At 36.7% G+C, this 24,034-nt stretch overlaps 1 protein-coding gene across 1 annotated transcript in view; it reads right to left on the bottom strand.

Moving 5' to 3' along the window:
* EIF4E (eukaryotic translation initiation factor 4E) overlaps window positions 1-24,034 on the bottom strand; it is a 48,250-nt gene that overhangs the window by 6,987 nt on the left and 17,229 nt on the right. Inside the window, exons 2-3 of the mRNA XM_027837435.1 lie at window positions 9,991-10,097; window positions 6,595-6,690 (exon numbers count right to left, since the gene is read on the bottom strand). Of these exons, the coding sequence (XP_027693236.1) occupies window positions 6,595-6,690; window positions 9,991-10,097 (203 nt within the window). The remainder of the gene's footprint in view (window positions 1-6,594; window positions 6,691-9,990; window positions 10,098-24,034) is intronic.

The raw sequence follows: 24,034 nt of genomic DNA, 5'->3' as shown, positions 1-24,034 counted from the left end.
AGATATTTCCTCCACCAACACAAACTGATCTAATGGTTGCTATGGCCTTAAATCACACTGTGGTAAAACTGGTAGTGCATCTCTCTATCCTAGATAGGCTGGTCCATAAACGAGGGGACAGAAATGGTCTGTCATCAGGCCTGTATTTTCCACCTTAACAGAATCTGCTGGAGCTTGCCCTCTGCCAAGCTGAATCAAGGTTACTTCCATGTCAGGATGAGCTAGCACTAAAGAATAAGTTTCAGGTGGCTTTCCTCCAAAAATTTACCTTAGAGGAAAATGCCTCAAGGAAAGAAAGAGTACAAACGCTGCTCTATTTATTTCTCTAGACAATTTAGACAAGTCTAAGACAAGAGTTTTGGCAATTTATGGTTCATATGTCACTAAACACTTCTGGGTGAGACACCATTCTGGAAATGAAGGGGACCTTGTAACTGTCCTAGATATAAATACAGCTACACTTCCTAACAACCTATATCCCTTTTCCTCTGCCACACAAACTGAATTACAAATTAAAGTGTTATGGGAGTACTGTGTTATTTAATTAACCCTATACCTTTTCAGTAAGGAATTATATTACTTACTACAGTGGTGTCCCTCAAGTGTCTTAAGGAGACAAAATACATTATTCTCTCTTCTACCTGCCCTATGGTTTTTTTCATGAGCATGAACAGTCTTAAAGGAATCCTGGAAAACCCACCACACCTTCAGAAAGCCAAGTGTTCAGTCCCAACAAGGTAAGGCCCTATTGGGCACACCTACTGGCCTCTCCAGAAAGCAGCTGAGAGTAAACTAATGGAAAGCAAAGGAAGAAAACTATGTGGTTAACAGGTAAGTGATCAAGGAGTATAAAACAGTTTCCAAAAGAAGAAATACAAATTATCAACAGCCATATAAAAAAATGCTTCAAATTTAATACAAATTAAAACAACTCTTTGACATCCATCAAAATGGTAAAGGTGATAAAGCACAAAAACAGTCAATGTTGGAGGGGCCAAGGGAAGACAAACATACTTAATAAACACAGTTAGCGGAACTGTGATTTGGTCCCAAAACTCTGGTGGAAAAAAAAAATGGAACAATGGGACAAAAAAAGGCACTAAATTTTGACTTCCACTCAATTTCATTCCTAAATACATACCCTAAAGGAAGTTACAAACCAAAAGAAAAGTTCACACACATATCAAAATATTGGAAGTAGCATTTTTGTGACTGTGTGGTAGCAAAAAAAAAAAAAAAAAAAATCAAAATAAAAAGTAGGTGTCAATAAAAGGAGGAAAGTGAATATGAAGGAGGAGGACAGCACCATAAGAAAATCTCTAGTGGCTAAACTCCTCCAGAAGTTCATTTATTCCCTTTTCCTTTCACTTTCTTTTTTTTTTTAATTTTATTTTTCCTCTCACTTTCTTAACTGCAGTCTGGCTTCTGACCTCATCATTCAACTAAAACTGCTCCCTCCAAAATTACCAGTGATCTTTAACTACCAAATCTAATGTCTTTTCTCAATGCCGATCACCCTCTTCTTCCTTGTTTTCTTGATGACGCTCTACCATGGCACTCCTACTGTCTGAGTCTCCTTTACAGGATCTTCATGCAGGTCACATCCATGAATGCGGAATGGCCCCCAGAGTTCTCTTCTCCCTCTATATTATTTCACTTGGTCATCCCATCAGCTTTCCTGGATTCAATTATCACCTCTGTTCAGGTTATTTTCAAATCTACTTATCCAGTCCTAACCTCCAGTCTTTCATCTCCAAATATCTATCAGACATGTCCATCTGGAAGTCCCACACACATCTTAAAACTCTCAATGTGTCCAAAACTGAACTCATTATCTTTCCCATCCCAAACTTTCTCTTTTCCCAACTTCTTTATTACTGTTACTTCATTATTGTTGAGAGTACCACTATTCTCCCAGACCAGTCTCATCCCCTTATCCAATCAGCTGTCAAATCTTGTCAAGTCTGCTGTCACAACACCTCTGCTATATGTCCTCTCTCCGCTCTGACACTATCACCATCCTGGCATATGTCCTCAGCATCTCGTGCCCGGACTACTCTACCAGCCTACCTGATGACTTCCCTACTTCAAGTCTCCTTGACTCTAGTCCAACCTCTACTCAGCCTAAGTCTATAACTATGTCATTTCCCTATTCGATAAACTCCAATAGCTTTCCATATCTTCCTGAATCAAATACACAATCCTATGTTTAGCATTCAAAGTTCTTCAAAACCTGGCTGCCTCCTCCCTTTCCAGCCTTCTTATACATTATTCCCACATACTCAGTGATCCAGTGTCACTGGATCCTTGCTATTCCTCATACAAGACACTTCAGCTCCCAGTCGATGTATTTTCACTGACCATCCAAGGACATAAAATATTCTCCCTCTTCATCTCTGCTATCTTCTAAATCCCAGCTTAATTAAAAACAAAAACAAAACAAACAAACAAAAAAAAAAACAACCAACCCCATCTTCTATAGGAAGCCTTTCTGATCCCCCTTAATTCTAGTGCATTCCTTCTGTTGTTAAATTTATCTTGTTCATATGTAGTTGTTTGTATGTTGTCTCCTCATTAGACTGTGAGCTTCTTGAGACCAGGGACTTGTCTTTTGTCTTTCTTTGTATCTTCAGCATTTAGCACAGTATGTGGCACATAGTAGGCATGTAATAAATGCTTATGGTACAAGGGAGGGTCAATGGAGCAGATTGTTGAGAAATCAAAAAGATTCAACATTAAGATTCAGCTTAAAGAGAAAATGATATCCGATAAAAAGTTCATTTTCAAAATTGTTACATATATTGAAAATGGAATGTTACTTTCTATGTAGATATAGATCTGAGGAAAACTTTGGTTACAGCTTCAGACAAATTTTATACTTGAACTAACCAGGTTAGGGGCTCCTATTTATAGTGCTTTATAGTTTAAAAAGATTTTCTTCACAACAATTCAGTGAAGTATTTAGAGAAAGTATTCTCACATTAAAGATAAAAAAGCTGAAACTGAAAAAGGTTAAGTAGCAGGTGGCAGAGCAGGGCCTGGCACCAGGTCTTCTGGCTCCTGTACTTTTTCCATTATGCCACAATGAGGAGGGAGGAATAGTAAGATAAGAAAGGACACAGAGTATATTTGTATGAAAGGACACAGAGTATATTTGGAATAAATGGTATGATGGTAACGGTCAATGGAGAAAACAGCAGGGAACTATTCAAATACTTTTTTTCACACTTGTTTCCCCTACATAAGTAGAAACAGACTTTCAGTTTGGGAAAGACAGAATTCAAATAAATGGCTAACAGAGAGAAGGATAGGAAAAGGAGAGAGAAGTATACTAGATAGCAAAATGGTTGGTTGGCTTAAGAACTGTATAATTGATTACACACACAGACACACACACACACACACACACACACACACAGAGACACACAGAGACACACACAGACACACACACACACACACACACACACACAGTTTTGACCTCCCAAAATGGTGGAAGTACTCTTGTGGAAGTATATGGGGCCTTTTTTCTTGTTCAAAATCTTAAACAATGACTTGGATGACAGCATGTGTGACATGCTCATCAAATCTGCAAATGACAAGTTGTGACCAAAAGGTACCATTTCAAATGATGCAATCAACTGCCAAAAAAAGATCCTGACTGGCTAAAATGATAGGATGACGGTAACAAGATGAAATTTACCATGGTTAAAAAGTGAAACCCAGTATTTGGATAAAAACAATAATTGTACACTATAATAGCAACATAGTTAGAAAGCAGTATGTGAAAAAATACCTAACTGAATAAAAAAGAAATACTATACATCCACCAAATATGTAGAAAATGTGTCCTTGATAAACCAAAATATATATATATATATATATATATATCTATCTCAAAGGATTATTATTTAACAAACAAACCTGGAATGTGTCTAAGCAATTTGATAGGAAATTGATTTAAAGGGGAAAGTAAAAGAAATAAGCATTTATATAGCACTTACTAGGTGCAAGACACTGTGAGCCAAGCACTTGATCAATTCTATCTCATTTGATCCTCACAACAACATAGGAGGCAAATGTCATTAACTTCATCTTACATTTGAGGAAACTGAGGCAAACGGAAGTTAAATGACTTTCCCAGGGTTACAAAGTTAGTAAGTATCTGAGGTCAGATTTAAACTCAAGTCTTCTTGATTCCAGGTCAGTGTTCTATCCACTGTACCACCTAGGTGATTTAAACCTACACTTCTCACCTTACACTGAATGATCCAAAAACAAACTACAGAAAGGAAAGAAAATAGACTAGGGATTAATCATAGAGAGATTACTTTGTTATACTGAACAAACAGAGGAAACTAATAAGGAACATATCAAAATAACTCTGTTTAAAAAATAAGCCAATGGAAAGAAAATAATAAATGGAAAAATCTATGATAAATGTCAGATTAGAAATTTGGCATCTTACACATAAAGAATTATTAAAGGGGCAGCTAGGTGGCGCAGTAGATAGAGCACTGGCCCTGGAGTAAGGAGGACCTGAGTTCAAATCCGACCTCAGACACATGATAAATCACTAGCTGTGTGAGCCTGGGCAAGTCACTTAACCTTGATTGCATAGTCCCCTCCCCCCACCAAAAATAATTATTAATAATTTACAAAGGTAAATTTCTCTAAATTCTTTAAATAAATGAATTCTTTAGGTAAATAATCAAATGATATAAATGAAATGGTCAATCACCAAAGATAAAACAAATTATTAATAGTCATTTGAAAACAGGCTCCACCTCAACAATAATCAGAAGCCAATTAAAACTTTTGAGATTCCACCTTATACATCAAATTAGCAAAAAAAACTAAAGCAATGAAATACAATGCTGGCAGTGTCACAGTCTTATGCACTCGTTCACTGAGAGTACAACTGAAAACCAATACAAGCTTTTTGGAAAAAAACCTTGTTATACAAAAAAAAGGCATAAAAATAATTATGCTTATTAATCTAATAGTTATATTGCTTAAACTGCTGTTGAGACCCTGAGTTTTAACAAAATCAAAAACAAATTGCTACAAAATTTTCATAGGCATATATTTCTAACTGCAAGAAAACTAGAAGAAACATACTAATTAAATTAATATTTTCAAATACAAGGATTTGGGCCATCTATGAAACACTACAAAATGGAAAATCAGAACCAGATGAACAATGTAAATGATTAACTATGACCATTTAAAAAAAAGTGAAGAGCAATGAAGGAACAATCCTGACAATCTTAAAAAAACATGACTGAAAAAACCTCTATGAAATTTAATTAATTTCATAATAATAAACATTTAGGAAATATTGATTTTTTAAAAAAATAAATGCTTATTTACACCAACTTATTTAAATATAAATAGTTGTGCTTTATCTTCCCCCCCCCCCCCCCCCCCCCCCGCTCCGCAAAATGGGATCATTGAGAAAAAAAGAGAAAATATCTAGGGATCTTAATGGATTATAAGCTCCATGACTCAACAGGGCAATATGGCATTTAAAAGAGCTAATTTGATTTTAGCCCCACTAAAAGAATAAAGCAGTATAGTTTAGAAGGGTCACTGACAAGTTGCAAACCAGGATGCTGACGGGAGGAGCCAAAACATCCCACATGAAGTTGAGGGAACTGAGAGCGTTAAGCCCAGAGATTAGAAGGCTTGGGAGGTAAAGGATAACTGTCTTCAAATATCTGAAAGATTACTGTGTAGAAGACAGATTAGGCTTGTTTGGCCTGGGATCAGAAGATAATTTGTATAAACTAGGGGGAATCAGGTTTCAGTTTAACCTAAAGACTGAATTGCCTGGAGCACAGGTGGACACTTGTCACAGATGGAGTAGATGAGATTCTGGATCTGAGAAGGGACTGAATTCTATGTCCAGACAGATTCTTTCCAATGCTAGGTTCCTAGGCACTACATACAATTCCAAGGTGGTAAGTACTCCTCATGTATTGATCAACTTATACTTTGTGGTAAACTAAAGTCCTATTCCAGTTTTATTTCACTCAGTTGTTTGCTCATAGTGAAAAGAATCAAGAAATTTATTATCAGCTTTCCCAGAAGCTACCCACAAGTACAAAAAAGAAAAAAAAATATGGCAATTTATTTGCCTTCTCTTATAAGCTCTGTCACTATTTTTCACTGAGGCAAAAACCGGGCATATATAAAGGATTCCAGATAGAGGGCAGCAGCACATGAGAAGGATTACAAGGGTGATTCAAACCACTAGGTATCCCCTTCTTTGCTTCTCTCCTCCCATCCTCCCTAGAACTCCTAGTCATGAGACAATATAGTGACAGGTTTTAATTACCACTGTTCAAATATTTTCAGAGGCAGGAGAGAAAATGGTATGATACTCTTAAGATTCCCAGGACTTCTATGTGTAATTCTTAGGAAAGTAGGAAAGAGTTTTTATATTCACATTATTCAGACCACAGAATACATTTATAAGACTGATTTGACTAATGGCTAATGACCCCAAACTGCATAAAAATATGACTGATATATCATCATCATAAATCAAACTAATCCATATTTAAAAACAACCCCAAAATGAAGATTACTTACGCCCAGAAGTCCTCAACAGTATCAAACTTAGAGATCAGACGAAGGTTTGCTTGCCAAGTTTTGCTCTTATCATTTTTAAAAAACCAAAGCGCCCACCTAAAAAGAAAAAAGTGAACTATGAAATTAGAAGTTAGTGTAGTGAGGAAGATATATTTTTATTCCAAAAAGAGAAACTAACAGAGGAACTTTATACAGGAATTAAGGAAAATGAGATGTTGGCTTTTGTGCTGGAGATTAAGAATTAAGAGTTCTAGTCTATCCTGGAAATATTTGTAATCTCTCAAATTTCATATATATATATATGAACATATTAATATATACATATGAATTTGTAATTAATCTGACTGGTCTAATTTAGAAAGAAATTAAAGACTCTGGATTAATGAATTGTCCAGGTTCTTAACTCAAGCACCAAAGCTCGTAAAGGGAGCATTCCAAACTCTACTATGATTATCAAAAACCGTACCAGGCATAACACAGCAATATTCTCATACGTACAAAGAGCCATATTTTCCTTCAACTGTCCTTTTCTAGCTGACATTTCACAATTGATTCCCTCAATAAAGAGTATCACGACTTCATAGAATTGATGTTAGCTCTCTTTCCATTTGTGGCTTCTAATCTATAATCCATCATAAAGAACTATTAAGGAAAAGCTGATGGACAAATGAAGTGTGATTAGCCAAAAACCTTAATTGTAAGCATAATATTAAATATAATTCACAAAGGATTTTTTCTTCTTCCAGTCATTCAGAGACCCTTTTCAATGGACTAAAAGGTTTCCTGGTTGTGCTTCGCATGGTCAACTGTAGTGACTACCGCCTAGAGCAATTCTTTTTAGTCAAGACTAGTCTTTGATGGGTGCTGTAAACAATGGCTTAGGACCAACTATAGCTGGGATTGCCAGTAAATTATCTCAGATGGATAACTACTATTTATATTTGATTATTAAAAATTGTGTAACTAAATTATTACAAGAGGGAAAAAAAGGTTATGGGGAAATGAGATTTAGTATGTAGAAATGGTATAGGTGTAGCTACAAATACGAGTAAAAGAGGCAGCATTTTATGATTCATAGAGGCCCAGCCTGAGATTCAGGAAGAGATCTGGGTTTCGGTACCATATCTTACACATATACTACTAGCTGTGTGGCCCTGAGGCAAGTAACTTTAATCACTCTGTGACACAAAGAATTTCACCAGACTATAATACATAATTTGCTGATTTGCATCAATACTAATGGAAACCACAAATCCAGTCCACAAAAGTATCAGCCTCATATTAATTTACTTTAAAAGTGGCTTTACATTTAAAGGTATCATTAAGTATCAAGAGCTTCTCATTAATGATGCAGAGACTACTCTGGAAGAGGTCATTAACTTGTCATCATTGTTAAGTATGTCAGAGTACAACACACACCTTAGACTCAGGAGGCTTGGATTCAAGTGTCATTTCTAATACTAAGAATTATAATGAATGGCCAATTCTCTTCACCTCTCTGACTTGTTTCCTCACCTATAAAGTGAGGATAATACGACCTACTTCAAATAGTTACCTGATCCACAAATGTAAACAAACTCCTCATTCTCGTTGGGGGTGAAGGGGTGGGGAGGTGGGGGTGTAGTGGTGTATTACAATACACAAAAATTTCCATTCTCTTTAAAATACATTATGATTGACGATCAGCAGAGACTACTTGATCTAGAATCTTGAATCAGACATCTTGCATTAAGGAAGTGATACAAGGTGGACATTACTTTGAGGTCTATAGTCCATAAGAAAATGGATGCAAGAGTAACAACACTGGTAGTATTCCCTCTGTACTACCTTCAGCAAATTATCAATGACTGAACACACACACACACACACACACACACACACACACACACCCCTCCTAGATAATAATAAATGCTTGTATACCATACGATCTCTCTAGTATTCTCAAATAACTAGTTCGCATCTGGATCAAAGGAGATAATACTTGTAAAATATTTAGCAAAGTTCCTGGCACACAGCAGGTGTTGAAAGCATACTGCTTTCCCTGTATTACTACCTTCTTTTGGCCATAAGCGATACACTGGTTTTTTGTCTTTATCACAGTTTACCATATGGCATTTTTATTTGAATACCACCACCCACTGGAATGTATGCTCTTTAAAGGCAAAACCAATGCATTCTTTCTATTATTTGCATTTCCAACACCCAACAAATTGGGAAAAAATAGGAAGAGTCAACCAACATTGAAGGGTATGTGCAAAGACACACCACTAACACATTGTTGTTAGAGCCGTTAACTTGTAAAAACCATTCTGGAAAGCAATTTGGAATTATGCCAATAAAGGTCATCCTTTGATCCAGAGATTACATTAGTAGGCATATAACCCAAAGAGGTCATTAACAAAAAGGCTCTATAAACATCAAAAACATGCACAGCAGCATGTTTTGGGATAGCACAGAACTGTAAACAAAGTGTAGATGGTCACTGGGAAATTGATAAGCAAATCATGATACTCAAGTATAGTAGAAAACATGATGAATACTTGTAAAGTGAAAAAGGGCTAAAAAATCATATGTACATACAAGACTAAAGAATAAGCACAGAACATGAAACTGAATGGTATGAAATTATGGCAGATATGAAAAATTGCATAAAGTGTCTTTTTTTAATGTGTTGATTTTTATCTCTTTTTTAAAAAATTATTTGTTACAAGAGATTGCTATACAAAAACGTTAACAATAAAAATTTATTTTAAAAAATTGTTATTTCTACTGCCTAGCAGGTACATAGTTCTGCTCAAAAATACTAAGCACTATTTAGTCAGTCATTTAAATATGCGCTCCACTGCACTCAAGCTATACCTGCGTCATGCAGAATGTCCTATATTGCAGTCACTTAACTTAAAATCTTAAAGTTCAAGTAACTTAATGGACAACAATATGACCCTGTTAATGTACATGAATTATTTACGGAATAGAAGGGAGATGATAAGACAAGATGGACACGTACACAAAAGATCAAAGACTAACGGATTATGTAATATCTTGTTAGTGATTATAAACGTCCAAGAGGCATACAAGTATAATATTGCTGTAGGTCCTTCATTCTAGAAGAGGCCCATGATACCAGGGAGGTGATGCCATGAAATGTAAGTGAACTGGATTTAAGCAAGGCAGGGCTGTGCAAAGTCACCAAGTATAACAGAGCTAGTTTTGAAGACAGAAAGACCTAGATTCCAAGTCTTTCTTCTGAAATGCTCTAGGTAATTCTCTAAGACTATAAATTACAGATAAATGGAAGGAGTGGCCACAGCAGGTCTTTCCTACACTGATGAAATCACAAGCCTGAACTCTGTACAAACCAAACCAAACTTTATGGGATATGCTCAAAAGGCTTACCTGTTCTGTAGTGGATGCTTAACGTAGTGTTCAGGGTTAGCAACCTCCTGATTGGTTTCAGTTTTTTCTTCTTCTGCAGGTGGGGGGTTAGGAGTGGTGGTGGTTTCCTACAGGAAAATAACCAAAAATTGTATGGTTAAAATCTGGCCTACAGTAAGTAAGTTTCATTTAACTTAATCTTCAAATATCAACTCCATTTTACTACCAAAGGTACAGAGATTAGATGTCTCACATAATTCTTTTCTTTAAAAAAAAAAAATTTAACATTCATTTTTTTCAGTTCCAAATTCTCTCTCCATTTCTCCCCCACCCATTGAGAAGGCAAGCAATACTTCGCTATTCATGAAGTCATATAAAACATTTCTGTATTAGCAATGTTGCCCCTTTCTCGCCAAAAAAGGCATGAAAAACATTATGATTCAACCGGTATTCAGACTTCATCAGTTCTCTCTCTTTAGATAGATAGCATTTTCCATCATGAGTCCTTTGGAACTGTCTTGGATCATTGTATTGATCAGAGTAACTAGGTCTTTCACAGTTGATCACTGTTACAATATTGCTGCTAGTGTATACAATGTTCTCCTGATTCTGCTCACTTCATTTTGTTTGCATCAGTTCATATAAGTCATCCCAGGTTGTTCTGAAACCATCTTCCTCATCATTTCTATATAGCACAATAATATTCCATCACAATCTTATCAATAACTTGTTCAGCCATTCCCCAGTTCAGAGGCATCCCCTCAATTTCCAGTTCTTTGAAGTAGCTCACATCTTATTACATTCAAATAAAGCCCCTTAGTTCAGACATCATCACTAGAATTCAAGGATTCAAATTTTTTTACAAGTGTACTGTTACAGTCTAAATTCTACAGACAAATATTTATTAAATAGCTCTTAGATATGAGTCTCTCTTCAAGGTGCTCATTACCAAGAAAACAGATTACCATTAATTCTATCATCAGGTTAACTACTCCTTATAAAATGATTTGGTACCTTTCCTTGCGAAAAATCTTATACATTACTAGTAATGTATACAAACTTCTAGATATAAATTTGAAAAATCTATTTTAACATAGTTATACTTAAAAAATTCTCTATTAAGAAAGCCAAAAATCATTTAGAAATATAGTAAATTTTGTCATTATATTCACCAAAGAATGAAAATAAATAATGTTATTATGGCACAGACTATGTAAGTTAGATATAGTTGCCTCCTACTACTGACACCATCAATGAATAAAATATGTTCCTAATGACTTTGGCCACTTCCTCCTAAACCTCTTAGATTTGAGCATATTTCCTAATAAAGAAGTTATACTATGAAGAAATAAAGGTTAACGCATTTACTGCTCAAAAATAAAGTACTCCACCGGGATATAAAAGCATTTTAATAAAATGGAAACATAGGAATCTATCTCAGATGGGCAAATGTGTTTCTGAACTTAACTCCAGCATATGAATGTCACTAAAAACTAATACTCAGGAAGAAACCCACTAATTCTAAAGCCTCCATCACACATGCAGTTTCCCCTCTCTTCTCTTTCCAAGACAGACTTCATAGGTATTCATGGGGGAGAATAGGTGGGTTAGAATACATGGGAGTTGGTTACACTGTTGCAAACAGCCTGTCATCCGCCATAGAACTCAAATTGGGAAGCAGCTGGCCAGAGCAAGATCTCGTGGACTGAAGGAAGAGGAAAGGCAGCAGATCAACCTTAAGGGGATTCCAGGCCAAGGTAGTTTTACTTTGGCAGGTTCCCTTTTTCCAGAATTTCCAAGAGAAAAAGCCATTTAAACAGTGCAGTCGAATCTGGGCTTGTGTGCTCTTTTCATCCTTAATTTTTTTTTTCAAATTTGTTTACTTTTGTTCTAACTGGACACGACTTGACTTCACCCAAAAAGCTGAATCTGAAATCCCTTTCCTGTCAGTAACTAGTCTTTCCTGTCTTAAGACACATTCAATTTTTTTTTCATGTTATTCAATGGTTTGTCCATCCAGTGCTTCCAAGTTCTTGGAAAGAACTATCATTGAAGTCTATTTTTGAGACCTCTGGGCTGCTTTCATTTTTTTATAGCTAACCTTATTTCCCAAAATTATTTTCACTATTCTCTCTCCTGTGTCCACCACTGAAGCCACAAAGTATCAAGTTATGTTGACTTAATTTGGAAGATCTTGTTTAGATCCTCAAAGTCTCTAAACTTCTTCACCCTGAAAAAGATGTTTTAGTGCAGTTACCTTCACTGGAGTTATCTTGCTTATTTGTTACACTTAGCCAAGAGCACTTAAAAGGAAGGAAGATGACCAAGTTTCAAAAGAGAAATTTGTTATAGCCTCAGGGTGTACAATGAAACCAACCTTGCCACAAAACTTTATTTACATTAACTCTGAAAAGGTCATTAATCTTCCATTCACCTGAAACTTTTGTATTTTATGTCATTTATCTAACAAATGTGGTCAACATCAATGGACCTTCAATACTGTATCAACCTAGTCACTGCATAAAGGTCATATATTTACAAGTAAACATCAATTATAAGACATCAATGTTGAGATTTCTAAGAACTGTGTCAATTCTTACAACCTATGTGTTCAGCTGATGCAGCTTTCGAGGATCTATGGTGACTTCCATACAGGAGGCATCAGATTTTGTGATGGAATGGCCACAGCATCAACAAATGAGAAACCACACATTAAATTTCCAGAGGCTAATAATGATAATAACTTTTAATGTTTTAAAACACCAGAGCTTACTTCCAACTGTCAGTAAAAATATTCAACTTTCACTTTACTTTGCTTAAAGATCAGGGAAAGAAATTAGGCAATAAGATGGAAAAAATCAAGTATTAGTTATTAATGTTACTCCAGTTCTCCCACAGTAGCTTACTATTACTGGTCTTTTCCCTACTTTCTGCCAATCTAAATATTATGAGTCGGACAAAATGACAAAAAGCAGGATATAGGTGATGAGCCAGCTGGTTTTTGTGTACCTTACGGGGTTAGAAATGGATGTGATTATCCCTCAAAAAAGGTATAAAATGCCCCAAAAGCTTTTTTTTAAATTAAAGCTGTGTTCATAGGTTTCAAAAGCTCTACTTTTCTAAAATTAATATAAAATATTCTAGCAAAAAAGTGAAATTACTTCTTTGTATTATACATTTGCCCTGAGAGGTGGTGGATTCCAGTTTTCTCTTTGAAGTCTTCTAACAGAGGCTGAATGATCCCTTGAAAAGAGATGAGAGTAGGAACTTCTTTCATGTATGAATTAAATGACCACTGAAGTCCCCAGCAACTCTCAAATTGTGATTCTTTTATATAATTTGTAATTGCATTCACATTAACATAAATGTATTAATTAATTGAACTTGGGATGCAAGAGAACAATAACACCTGGAAACATCACACATATGACACAACATAAATTATTTCCATAGTTTCTCAACAACCACCTTATAAGTAGTAAAGGAATTACCCTAATTTTACTTGAGGACACACACTGATAAAGGAAATGTCTACACTTGGGTGTCACATAGCTTAGAAAAGGAAAGAATGGAACCTGAACTTAGGTTTTTTTCATTCCAAGTTCAAAACGCTTTCCATTTAGACTCCTTATTTACTTATTTTTGCCTCTGCCCAATATCATTCCGACCTCCATTTTAAATGCACATTAAAAAGAGTAAAATGTTCAAATCTGCTATTTTCCATTACTCTTTAGAAAACTCAAATTTTCCTTTGTCTTTAGTAAGTTTTAATCACTGTACAGCAAAACTTGCTTAGAGACAGCCTCTGCAGTTGACTGCCTACTCAATTCCACTAGCTGGCACAGTGAATACAACACAGTACCTGCAGTCAGAAGACTGGAGTTCAAATGTGGCTCTAACCAATCAAAAACAAGCTTCCAGGCCAGGTGCAATGGTGCAGGCCAGCAACATCTTTCTATCACGGAGGTTGAGGCCACTGGATCTCTCGGAGCTGCGTACAACAGAGCTAAAGTTGACCCAGTACCTGCATTAATGACACCAACGTGAGCCCCCAGGAGCAGGAAGCCAGTAGGCTTCCTAAGGAGAGGCAACAAAGTTTCTGGGCCAATCAACTGGGCCACTGAATGGTTGCTACATTTCCAGACTGGGTGAGGTAGGGATACAGACATATATACAGCTGCTAAATGATGCACTGTCATGAAGCAAGACAATACAAAGACTGGCACAGCGGAAGAGTGGACGAGGGCAATTTTTACTGATGAATTTCAATTTTTCATTTAAGGCTATCCCCAAACTGCTGGCAGAAGAAGTCCAAGTAAAAATTGTGAGATCTTGGCATATTCACACTATGAGATACCTAACAAAAAACATGATTTGGAGATTTTTCACTGGCAAGCTTTTCTCATGGAGGAAATGATAAACCAATAGAGATATACTGAAAAACAGAATTCTGGAATCACAGAAATTCCCAAATGGAGATGAAATACTACAATACGACCATGCATTACCATGCATTATGCCACATGTCACAAAAGGTTAAGAAATGTAGCTATGAGATGGAGATTTTAAACATGCTATAATGGCCTAGGAACTGGCTTGATTTTAACCGTTGAAGACTTATGGGCTATAATCAAGGCTGGACAAAAATGGACTGTTCATCAAAGGTCACAAAGTCAGTTATATGAGATGAAAGACCCTCCTGGCTTTAAGGCTGGCCCTCTTTACCATGCTGCCTCTCATAATAAAATAAAGAGTACACAGAATGATAGCTCAGAGGCATCTTCAAAGAAAAATTATGTTTAGTATACAGAACAATAGCTCCCATGGATTCAATTATCATCTTTATGCAAATAATTCTTGGATTTCTCAGACCTTACTTCTTTCCAGTTTCCCGTCTCCAAACAGCTACTGGATATCTCAAACTGGATGACCCAAAGATGTCTCAAACTCAACTCCTCTAATGCTGTCACCAGCCTGCTACAGGCCAGGACCTCACCAGCTCGTGCCAGGAAAAATGCAATAGCTTGCTAGTTGTTCTCCTTCCCTCAAGTTCTCCCCATTCCAGTCCATACTCCACCCCCACTCCCCAGTTGTCAAATTGATCTTCCTGAAGTACAGGTCAGAACATGCCAAGACCTATATTCAATAAACTCCTGTGGTTTTCTCCCTATAACTTCCAAGATCAGATATAAAATCCTATTTGACTTTAAATGCCCTTCACAAACTGGCTACCTTCTACCTTTCAGTCTTCTTATACCTTACTCATCCCTCACTGGTCTCTCTGCAGTTTTTCCACCTCCCAACTCTGCATTTTCATTGACTGTCCCTCATGTGTGGAATGCTCTCTCTCTTCATCTTGGTCTGCTGACTTGCGTGGCTTCCTTCAAGTTCCAGTTAAAATCCCATCTTCTTTCTAAAAGAAAACCTTTCTTGTTCCTTTCGCCTTCCTTTCCTCTGTTGGTAATGTCCAATTTTTCCTGTATACCCTGGTTTTTACATAGTTGTTTTGTATGTTTTCTCCCCTATTAGACTGAGTTCCTTGAGGGCAAGGATTGTTTTTGCCTTTCTTTGTATCCCTGGCACGTAGTACATTCTCAATAAATACTTGCTGACTTTACATATGGCAAAAAAGTTTGCTAACAAAGTCTTTCAACAAAGTTTAGGGGTATTTTTAAAATTTGCTTATTATTAAGCAAAAAAATTAAATGAGCCATAACCCTCACAACAATTCTGATTTTACTGTACTGTCCACTTTATATCTTGATTTCTATATCTGGGGATTAATAATGACTTGTTTTTTATAATACTCAATCGTTTAAAATATTTTATATGAAGATTTTTAAAACGGACTAATCTTTCCCCCTATAATTCTCAAAGATTTAAAGCCAGAAGGGGCCCTAGAGGCATCAATTCCAACTCCCTCATTTTATAAATAAGTGAATGGAAGCCCAGGACTTGCCCAAAATTAACAAAGACAGCAAATGGCAGAGAGAAGATTTCAGCCCCAGTCCTTAGACTCCAAATTCCTTGCCCCTTTCTCCTTACCACAAATGTCTCTAATATTTAAATTTTAACAGAGGAAAAAAATTATATCTCTATCTCTCTCACTGTGTGTGTGTGTGTGTGTGTGTATATATGTGTGTGTATATATATATGCACACCCACATATACACATACACATAATGAACAGATAGCCACTAGACCTGTAACTTCATTGGCAATGGGAGCCCATGGTGAGAAACTCCTATGGAAGCAAAAGTAGACTGGTAGTTGTTCGCAAATGAAGTCTTCAAATTGCCTAAGGCACTGAGAGATTAAAAGATTTGCCTAGGGTCACTCAGCCAGTTATGTGTCAGAGGCAAGATCTGAACTAGGGTTTTTAGACTCCTACTTAAATATCTGTGTCTCTGACAGAATATTTTATATGAAAAACAATCCTCTGGAAGGAAACTGACCTGAGGATTTGTGAGATGTATTCAATAAATACTTATAAAGTTCCTGCTATATATGCCAAGCACCGCATTAAGTTGATAATCCGCCATGCTGTAGAAACAAAAACAGTTCTGGAACTCAAGGTCCTTGCAGTCTACCACGGAGATCCTTAATCAGAGAGATAGGTATTGATACAAGGTAAGGAAAGAAAGCAGCACAACTAAACTGAGCTTTGAAGGGAGGAAATCTGGGAGGCAGAACTAAGGGACTGGAAGGTGGCAATGGAGGAAAATACAGCTTGTGAGAATGCATTCAAGTGCTCAATGGCTGTTTCAATTTCAGAGATGACTAGGAAGTAGCCCGATTTAGATAGAATAAAGTGCATAAATGAGGTTTCTAATGTGAAATAAGACTAGAAAAGTGGGTTGGTAACAGATCATGAAGGGCTCAAGTACAGTCTAGAGGTGAAGGGGAGTCCCCAAAAGTTTTCTGAATAGGGGAATAATGGAAGTTGTGAAAGAACTGATTAGAGCAGGCAGAGAAACCAGTAAGGAGGCTATTAGAGCAGTGAGGGTGTGAATGGATAAGAGGTAGAATCTCATTAAGAGGATTTAAATGGTTAAGGAAAAGTCAAAGATGACTTTGAGGTTTTAAGTCTCAGAACTGTGTGCCCTTTGAAAGAATATTAAGATGGGGACTTATTTGCTCAAGAGGTAGGGTTCAGCGAGTTCAGTTTTGGTCATGTTTAGCTTAAGTACTGGTGAAAGTGAGGTCCACCAGGTATTTGATAATGTGGTATTGGAATTCAAGAGAAATCTGGAATGTACATATAGATTTAGTGGTTGTTTGCACAAAAGGTGATAATTGAATCCATGGGAAATCAGGGTTGAGGATATATAAAGAAAAGATAACAAACAAACAAAAAAACAAGTTAGTGGATACCCACAATCAGGGAGCAGGAGTGAATGATTCAGCAAAGGGGACTGGAACAGCCAGCAAGCAGAATGGGTAAATAAAGCCTCAAGAAGATGGAGACTGAAAATAAATTCTCAAATAAGGTGCCAAAAGAGATTGGGGGAGGAGGGGAGCATTTGGAAGGAAGCCAATAGACATGAGACACAGAAACAGACTGATTGATGCTCCTGAACATGACAGGATAGAACAGGGGGAAAAATGAAGCATTTCATACCAGTAAGAACAGAATAAAGGTTTCTAAGAAAATGGAAACCAACTGGTCAACCACTAATTTAGGGAAAGGCTCAACAAACCGTAGAATGTACATTTAATGGATTACTGGATCCTAAGAAACAACAATGATAAGGAATTCAGAGAAACATGGGAAGGCTTATATGATCTGATACAGAGTTAAATAAGGAGAAACAAGAGAGTAATATATGCAATGACTACAATAAAGAAAAAGTAAGTTCAATTCTGAGTGATTGGCATAAGTAAATCTATCTCAGTCCCTAAGAACAGAAAATGAAACCTTCCTTGCTCCTCTCAATAGAGAAGCGGGAGAGTGGGAGCACAGAATGTTGCCTGAATTGACAGATTGTGGCTGTAATTTTCTTTTCGGCATGATGGGATGGGGGGGGTGGGGGTGGGAAGGGGAGAAGACAGTGCACAAAGGTTGGTTTTTGGGAAGTAACAGCCTTCAAGTTTCACCCCAGAGGGGAAACGGCCCAACTCTAAGATTCTTTGCCACAAGCTAAAGAAGTGGCTGAATCCCTAGGTAAGGAAATCTAATGACTCCAGCGTGTGATTCCTCACCTTACAATTCAATCAGTTATAAACACCTCATCCACACTTCTCTAAGTTCTCTACTAGAATCACAGGGGCAAGATCCAGATGCGATTTTTTTCTAGACCACGGCTAGAAGGATCAAGGTAAGCTCTTTGGACGACTGAGGCAGAAGACTATATTTAACTGCTTAGGCCTTCAGCTCCCACATCCATAAACTAGGAGCCAGTAAAAAAAAGACTAAAGATTAGAAAATAGAGACAACATGGCCTGGCCAATCAAATCCAAGAAAGGGAAGTAAAACTACATTAATATTAATACTAAGATATTACAAGAAAATTTGAAGAATGTGGAACATATTACTTATCAGACTTACGGAGAGGTGAATAATTTATGAATAAACAAGAGATAGAGAGTAGAATAAGGTATAAATAATTTTGATTACATTAAAAAGTTTTTGTAAAAATAAAACAAATATAGCCAAGATCTGAAGGAAAGCAGAAAATTCGGGGGTGGGTGGGATTTTACAGACAGATTCTCAGATAAAGGTCTCATTATACCAAATATATGATGAACTTTGTCAAATCTATAAGAATACGAGTCATTCCTCAAGTGGTAAATGGTCAAAGGATATGAACAGGCAATTTTTAGATAAAGAAATCAAAACAATTTATAATCATATGGAAAAAAACATTCTAAATCATTATTAATTAGAGAAATGTAAATTAAAACCTTGAACTATCATTTTACACCTATCAGATTAGCTAAAATGATTGAAGGAGAAAGTGACAAATGTTGGAGGGGTGCAGAAAAATTGGGACACTGATTCATTGTTGGTGGAATTGTGAATTAATTCAACCATTTTGGAGAGCAATCTAGAAATGTGCTCAAAGAGTTATTAAACTACTTATATGTTCTAAAATATTTATAGCAGCTCTCTTCCTGGTGGCAAAGAAATGGAAATTGTGGGGGTATTCATCGATTGGGGAATGGCTGAACAATTTGTGGTATATAATTGGGATGGAATACTACCTATGCTATAAGAAATAAGCTCAATGATTTTAGAAAAACATGGATAGACTTCCATGAAATAACAAAGAACAAAACGAGCAGAACCAAGAGAATGCTGTAATACAGTAACAACAATATTGTTTTAAGAATGACTTTGAGTAAATAAGTCATTTTGACTATTATAAATACCCAAATTAATTACAAAGGACATAATAGGAAGACACTATTGGCATCCAGAGAAAAGAACTGACAAAATAGAAGTCCAAGTAGAATGATTTCACATACATTTACATATTCAGAATATGGATATATAAAAAAAATTTATGTCTAATGGTATCCATCTCTAGGGTGGGAGGAAGGGAGGGAAGAAAAAAAGGAAAAAAAGAAATTTATATAACTTTATTATATATTTAAAAGGAATAGCAAGTTGTATATAACAGATCTGCAGCTTCTTGTACAGTCATCTTTTTTATTATACTATGTCATGTAAATGTTTTATTCCATAAATTTAAAATAAATTAAAATCTAAAGAATATATATTAATACCAATTTATCAACATCTGGAAGTTAATACAGAAAGTTCAAGAAAGGGGAGAGCACCAATAACTGGTGCTGGGGACCATAAGTAAACAGAAAGGATGTCTAAAGATTAAACTATCACATTTAGAATTTGACTTAATACCAACCCTGCATTGCTTTATGGTAACCCCTTTCTAACCACTCTCCCCTCCCCCAAATGAGAGAAAATTAAAAGGAAGAAATAAAACCGTGTGGCCTTCCTCCCACAGTGAGGAAGTGTTACCTAAACAGGAATCTCATCTGTTTGAACCTGGTTAAGTCACAACCTCTGAGCACTACCAAATACATTCTTGTAATAGCCCTGACAAGTAGTCATCCAGGACCTGCTTAATTGCTTCCAGTGACTTCTCAAGGTGGCAATACCTCTCAAATTTTCTATCTTTGTTCCTAATTCCTAGTGCAGCCCTTCAGAGCAATACAGAAGACATTCGATTTCTCTTCCACATCCATACAAGATGGCTTTTCAAATGCTCGAGGTCATTGTGACCCACTCAAACATAAATTTTCTCCTCTTCAGGCTAAACTCCCCAGTTCCTTCAACCAAATGTCATATGGCATGGTTTCTAGTCATCTTGGTTGCCCTCTTGAAGACTCTACTCTATAAATGTACATTCTAATGTGTGTTTCTGTTTCAGGTGTCACAATAATCCAGTTGCCTGATCTAGGCAGAGTGGAGAGGAACTATTCATTTCTCTGGTTCTGGACTCTCTCTTCTCTAAATATAGTCTATAAAGATTAAGTTAGCTTTTTGGACTGCCATGTTACACTGCTGATGCACTGATCATTATCTACAGAAATTTGTCTTCAGTCAGGGCTCTCCTATATTATCCTTGAATAGGATCCCCCCCACCCAATTGATTGTACCTATTAAATTTCAAGCTGAGACTTGAAACCAGGGAAGCCAGATTTCCAGACATGGAGTATGGCCAGTGAAAATGCCTAGTTAAGAAGAATTGGGATGGAATGTCCTGTTTGAGGAACAGCAAAGGAAGCCAGTGTCACCAGATTACAGAGGGGAAGTAAATTGTAAAATTAAAAAGGTAGGAAGGGGGCAGGTTATGAATATGAAGGGGGTAGGGGAAGAAAGACATCATGAACTCAGGACATTTGCTCATTTTTAGAGAGTGAGTGTGGCACAGCAGATCAAGCTCTGAAACTAAAGTCATTCAGAACTAAATGGTTTCAAGTCCCACCTCAGACACTCAATAGCTGCATGACCTTGAGTAAGTCACATCCCGAGTCAGGGAGGGAGGAATGAAGTGAGAGAACGAGGCACTGCACTAAGTGCTTTAGAGATATCTCTCTTGATCCTCACAACAACCCTGGGAGGCAGATGCTATTATTTTCCTCATTTTTCAGGTGATAACATGATATAAACCTCTGAAGCTCCTTATCTATAAAATAGGGATAATAATGGCATCAAACTCACAAAACTGTTGTTGAGAACTGACTCAGATAGTGTAAAACACTTCAGAAATGGAAACTTAGTATTATTCAGCAATTTCACTGAGAGGTCCCCTTTCCAGGTCCAAATCACATGGCATCCACACTAGGTTACCATAAATTTTGACTGCAAAAGGAATATAAACTTCAAAGAACCTTGTATTTTGAGGGAGCATGATGGAGGAAAACTAAACTTGAAATCAGAAGATCTAGCTTTGTGTGATGGCTGCCGCTAGTTGTGTGACTTGTACGAGCTATTATTATTTGCACTACCTCTCTCATAGGGCTATTCTGGACAAAGAGCTTTACAAACCATTAAAGCAGCTATTTCATACGTTACCTAATCCCCGATGATGTTCTGCATAATGTTTCATTACACAGTAACTAATTTTAATTAGAACATGCCATGTATTACAGGCATATGCTGCCTAACATCTCTAACTGGTTCCATGAAAAAAAAAATGGCATTAGGAGAAAAGAATATTACATAAAACAGTTCCATAGGAACAAGACTCTAAAATAGAAAAATCTAATGATGTTACAGCAAAATTTCTTTACTTTTGGATGAGGCATGAATTACTACAAGCTATGTTATACCAGATATGCCTGCTCAAATATCATGTCAGTCCAGCTGATTTTTACATCCTAAATATGCAATGTGTTTGTTGGATAGTACTCTGTAGATCACCCTACTACTGTGCAAAAGGAAAAACAGTTCCAACTATACTTCATACATATCAAAGCACATCAACCCATTAACATCTAAACAGAGGGATATCAGGTCAAATTAGCTTGACCCTATAAGTGCCTATACTAAATAAACGCCAGATAATGTCTATTACAGGACATCTATAGATACACACAAATAATAAAGACATCGAAAGCACAAATAAAACATTGGGGAAAAAAGAAAGACATAGTCTCTATCTAGTAATATCTTATATATAGCCTCAAACTTCCTGGTGGTACTCACACTTAGAGGTACTACCAAACTGTCTCTCTCCCTGCCCCAATAACAATAAAACCCAAAAACCTACTTCATGCTGCCATGGAAGTCAAACTTTTAGGCATCATCCATACAAGCAAGAGCAGCTCAGTTGACTCAGGATAATATATATCTATATATGATGTATATAATATATGTAGATACACACACACACATATATCCCATTACACACACATACACACACACACACACACACACACACACACAGACACTCCCACCCACCCCAACACTCTCAGAAAGCACAATTAAGTCCAAAGGTGCTACAGACAAATTGAAAAAAATATTGTCTAGGATCATCTTTGTAACTGGGAAAAAGTGGTGGGATGGGGGTGGGGGAGAAAGGTGGGTAGCTTATCTATCTAAAATATTGCCAAAAATCTACTGGACCCCAGAATTCAGGTTCATAATTAGCACCATTACACAGCTACAAAATGAGCTACATAAATACAAAACAGGCTTCTGAAGGCTAGGCCAGGATCCTACCAACTACTCAAATTATTTCTAACCAACTACTTAGTATTTCTATGGGAAAATGCATATTGAACATAAAACCTACTGGTTGAGGTTTTAGGTTTTAGGTTTAGGTTGAAGCAGAACAAGTTCAAGATTTGGAGTCAGAGGACCTGGGTGGTAGGGGTAGGGTCTGGACACCTCAGTTTTCTCACCTGTACAATGAAGAGGAATAAGACTGTATGACCTCTCAAATCCCTTTCAGACTACCCAATCGTAACTTGTAAACTGCCTAAATGCTTCATATAAAGAAATATACAGGATAGAGCACCGGCCCTGGATTCAGAAGGACCTGAGTTCAAATCCGGCCTCAGACACATAACACTTACTAGCTGTGTGACCCTGGGCAAGTCACTTAACCCCACTGCCTAGCCAAAAAAAAAAAAGAAGAAAAAGAAAAAGAAATATACACATCTGTCAATTCTCAAACAAGTTTAACAGACAAATGTACTTAACTAGGACACTTTTGTGGATCTAGGGCTTTTGCCTGGGTGAGATCTGAATAGGCAGAGCACACATTCACAGCTGGGCGACAACGGAGCTAACAAAACACAGCCAGATCCAAATCATTTTCAGTTTATTCTGCTATACCTCTATAGTTCCAGGCTGCATCTAATCAATCATCCTGCAAATGCTACAGGTCACAAAAAGTCGCCTGAATGGGGCAAAATCAATTAATTAACAAAAACCCAGCATTATAACTTTAAAAACTAGCACATGTCTCACTGATGGTGTGTGAGTTCACATATGAAGAATAACAACATGATGGACCATTGGCTCAACTGTGTATTTTAGAAAAACCCTCAAAATCACTAGTCCATGTTTATTTTATCTAATACAACTAGGCGCATAAAAAGCGAATCTATTCTTTCTTACTTCTTTCTGAATGCATTAAGTAACTGTGAAAATGCCCCTTCTTTCTCTACATCCCTAGCTAAGAAAGCTATCATGGTACAGTGATTAGAGGGCCAACTCTGGAGTCAGAAATACCTAGATTCCAAGTCCTATCCCTGACACATACTACGTGACCATACAACTAAGATTATATATTTTTAAAAAGTTGCTGTCCGCATCCAGAAAAAGAACTATGGAGTCCGAATGCAGATAGAAGCACATTATTTGATCTCTTTTTTCCCTTGTTCCTTCCTTCTCATGGTTTCTCCCATTGGTTCTAATTCTTCTTTATAAAATGACTAATGGGAAAATAGGTTCAACATGAATGTATATATCAGATTGCATGCCACCTTGGGGTGGGAGGAGAAAAGAGATGGGGGGAAAATTTGAACTCAAAATCTCATGGAAGCAAATGTTGAAAACTAAAAATAAATTTTCAAAAAAGAGTGA

This window comes from Vombatus ursinus, unplaced genomic scaffold (genome assembly GCF_900497805.2).
Source record: "Vombatus ursinus unplaced genomic scaffold, bare-nosed wombat genome assembly UNPS02014821.1, whole genome shotgun sequence".
NCBI classification, from domain to species: domain Eukaryota; kingdom Metazoa; phylum Chordata; class Mammalia; order Diprotodontia; family Vombatidae; genus Vombatus; species Vombatus ursinus.
The sequence above is the reverse complement of the archived record's forward strand: the minus strand, read 5'-3'. Positions and strand labels throughout refer to the sequence as shown.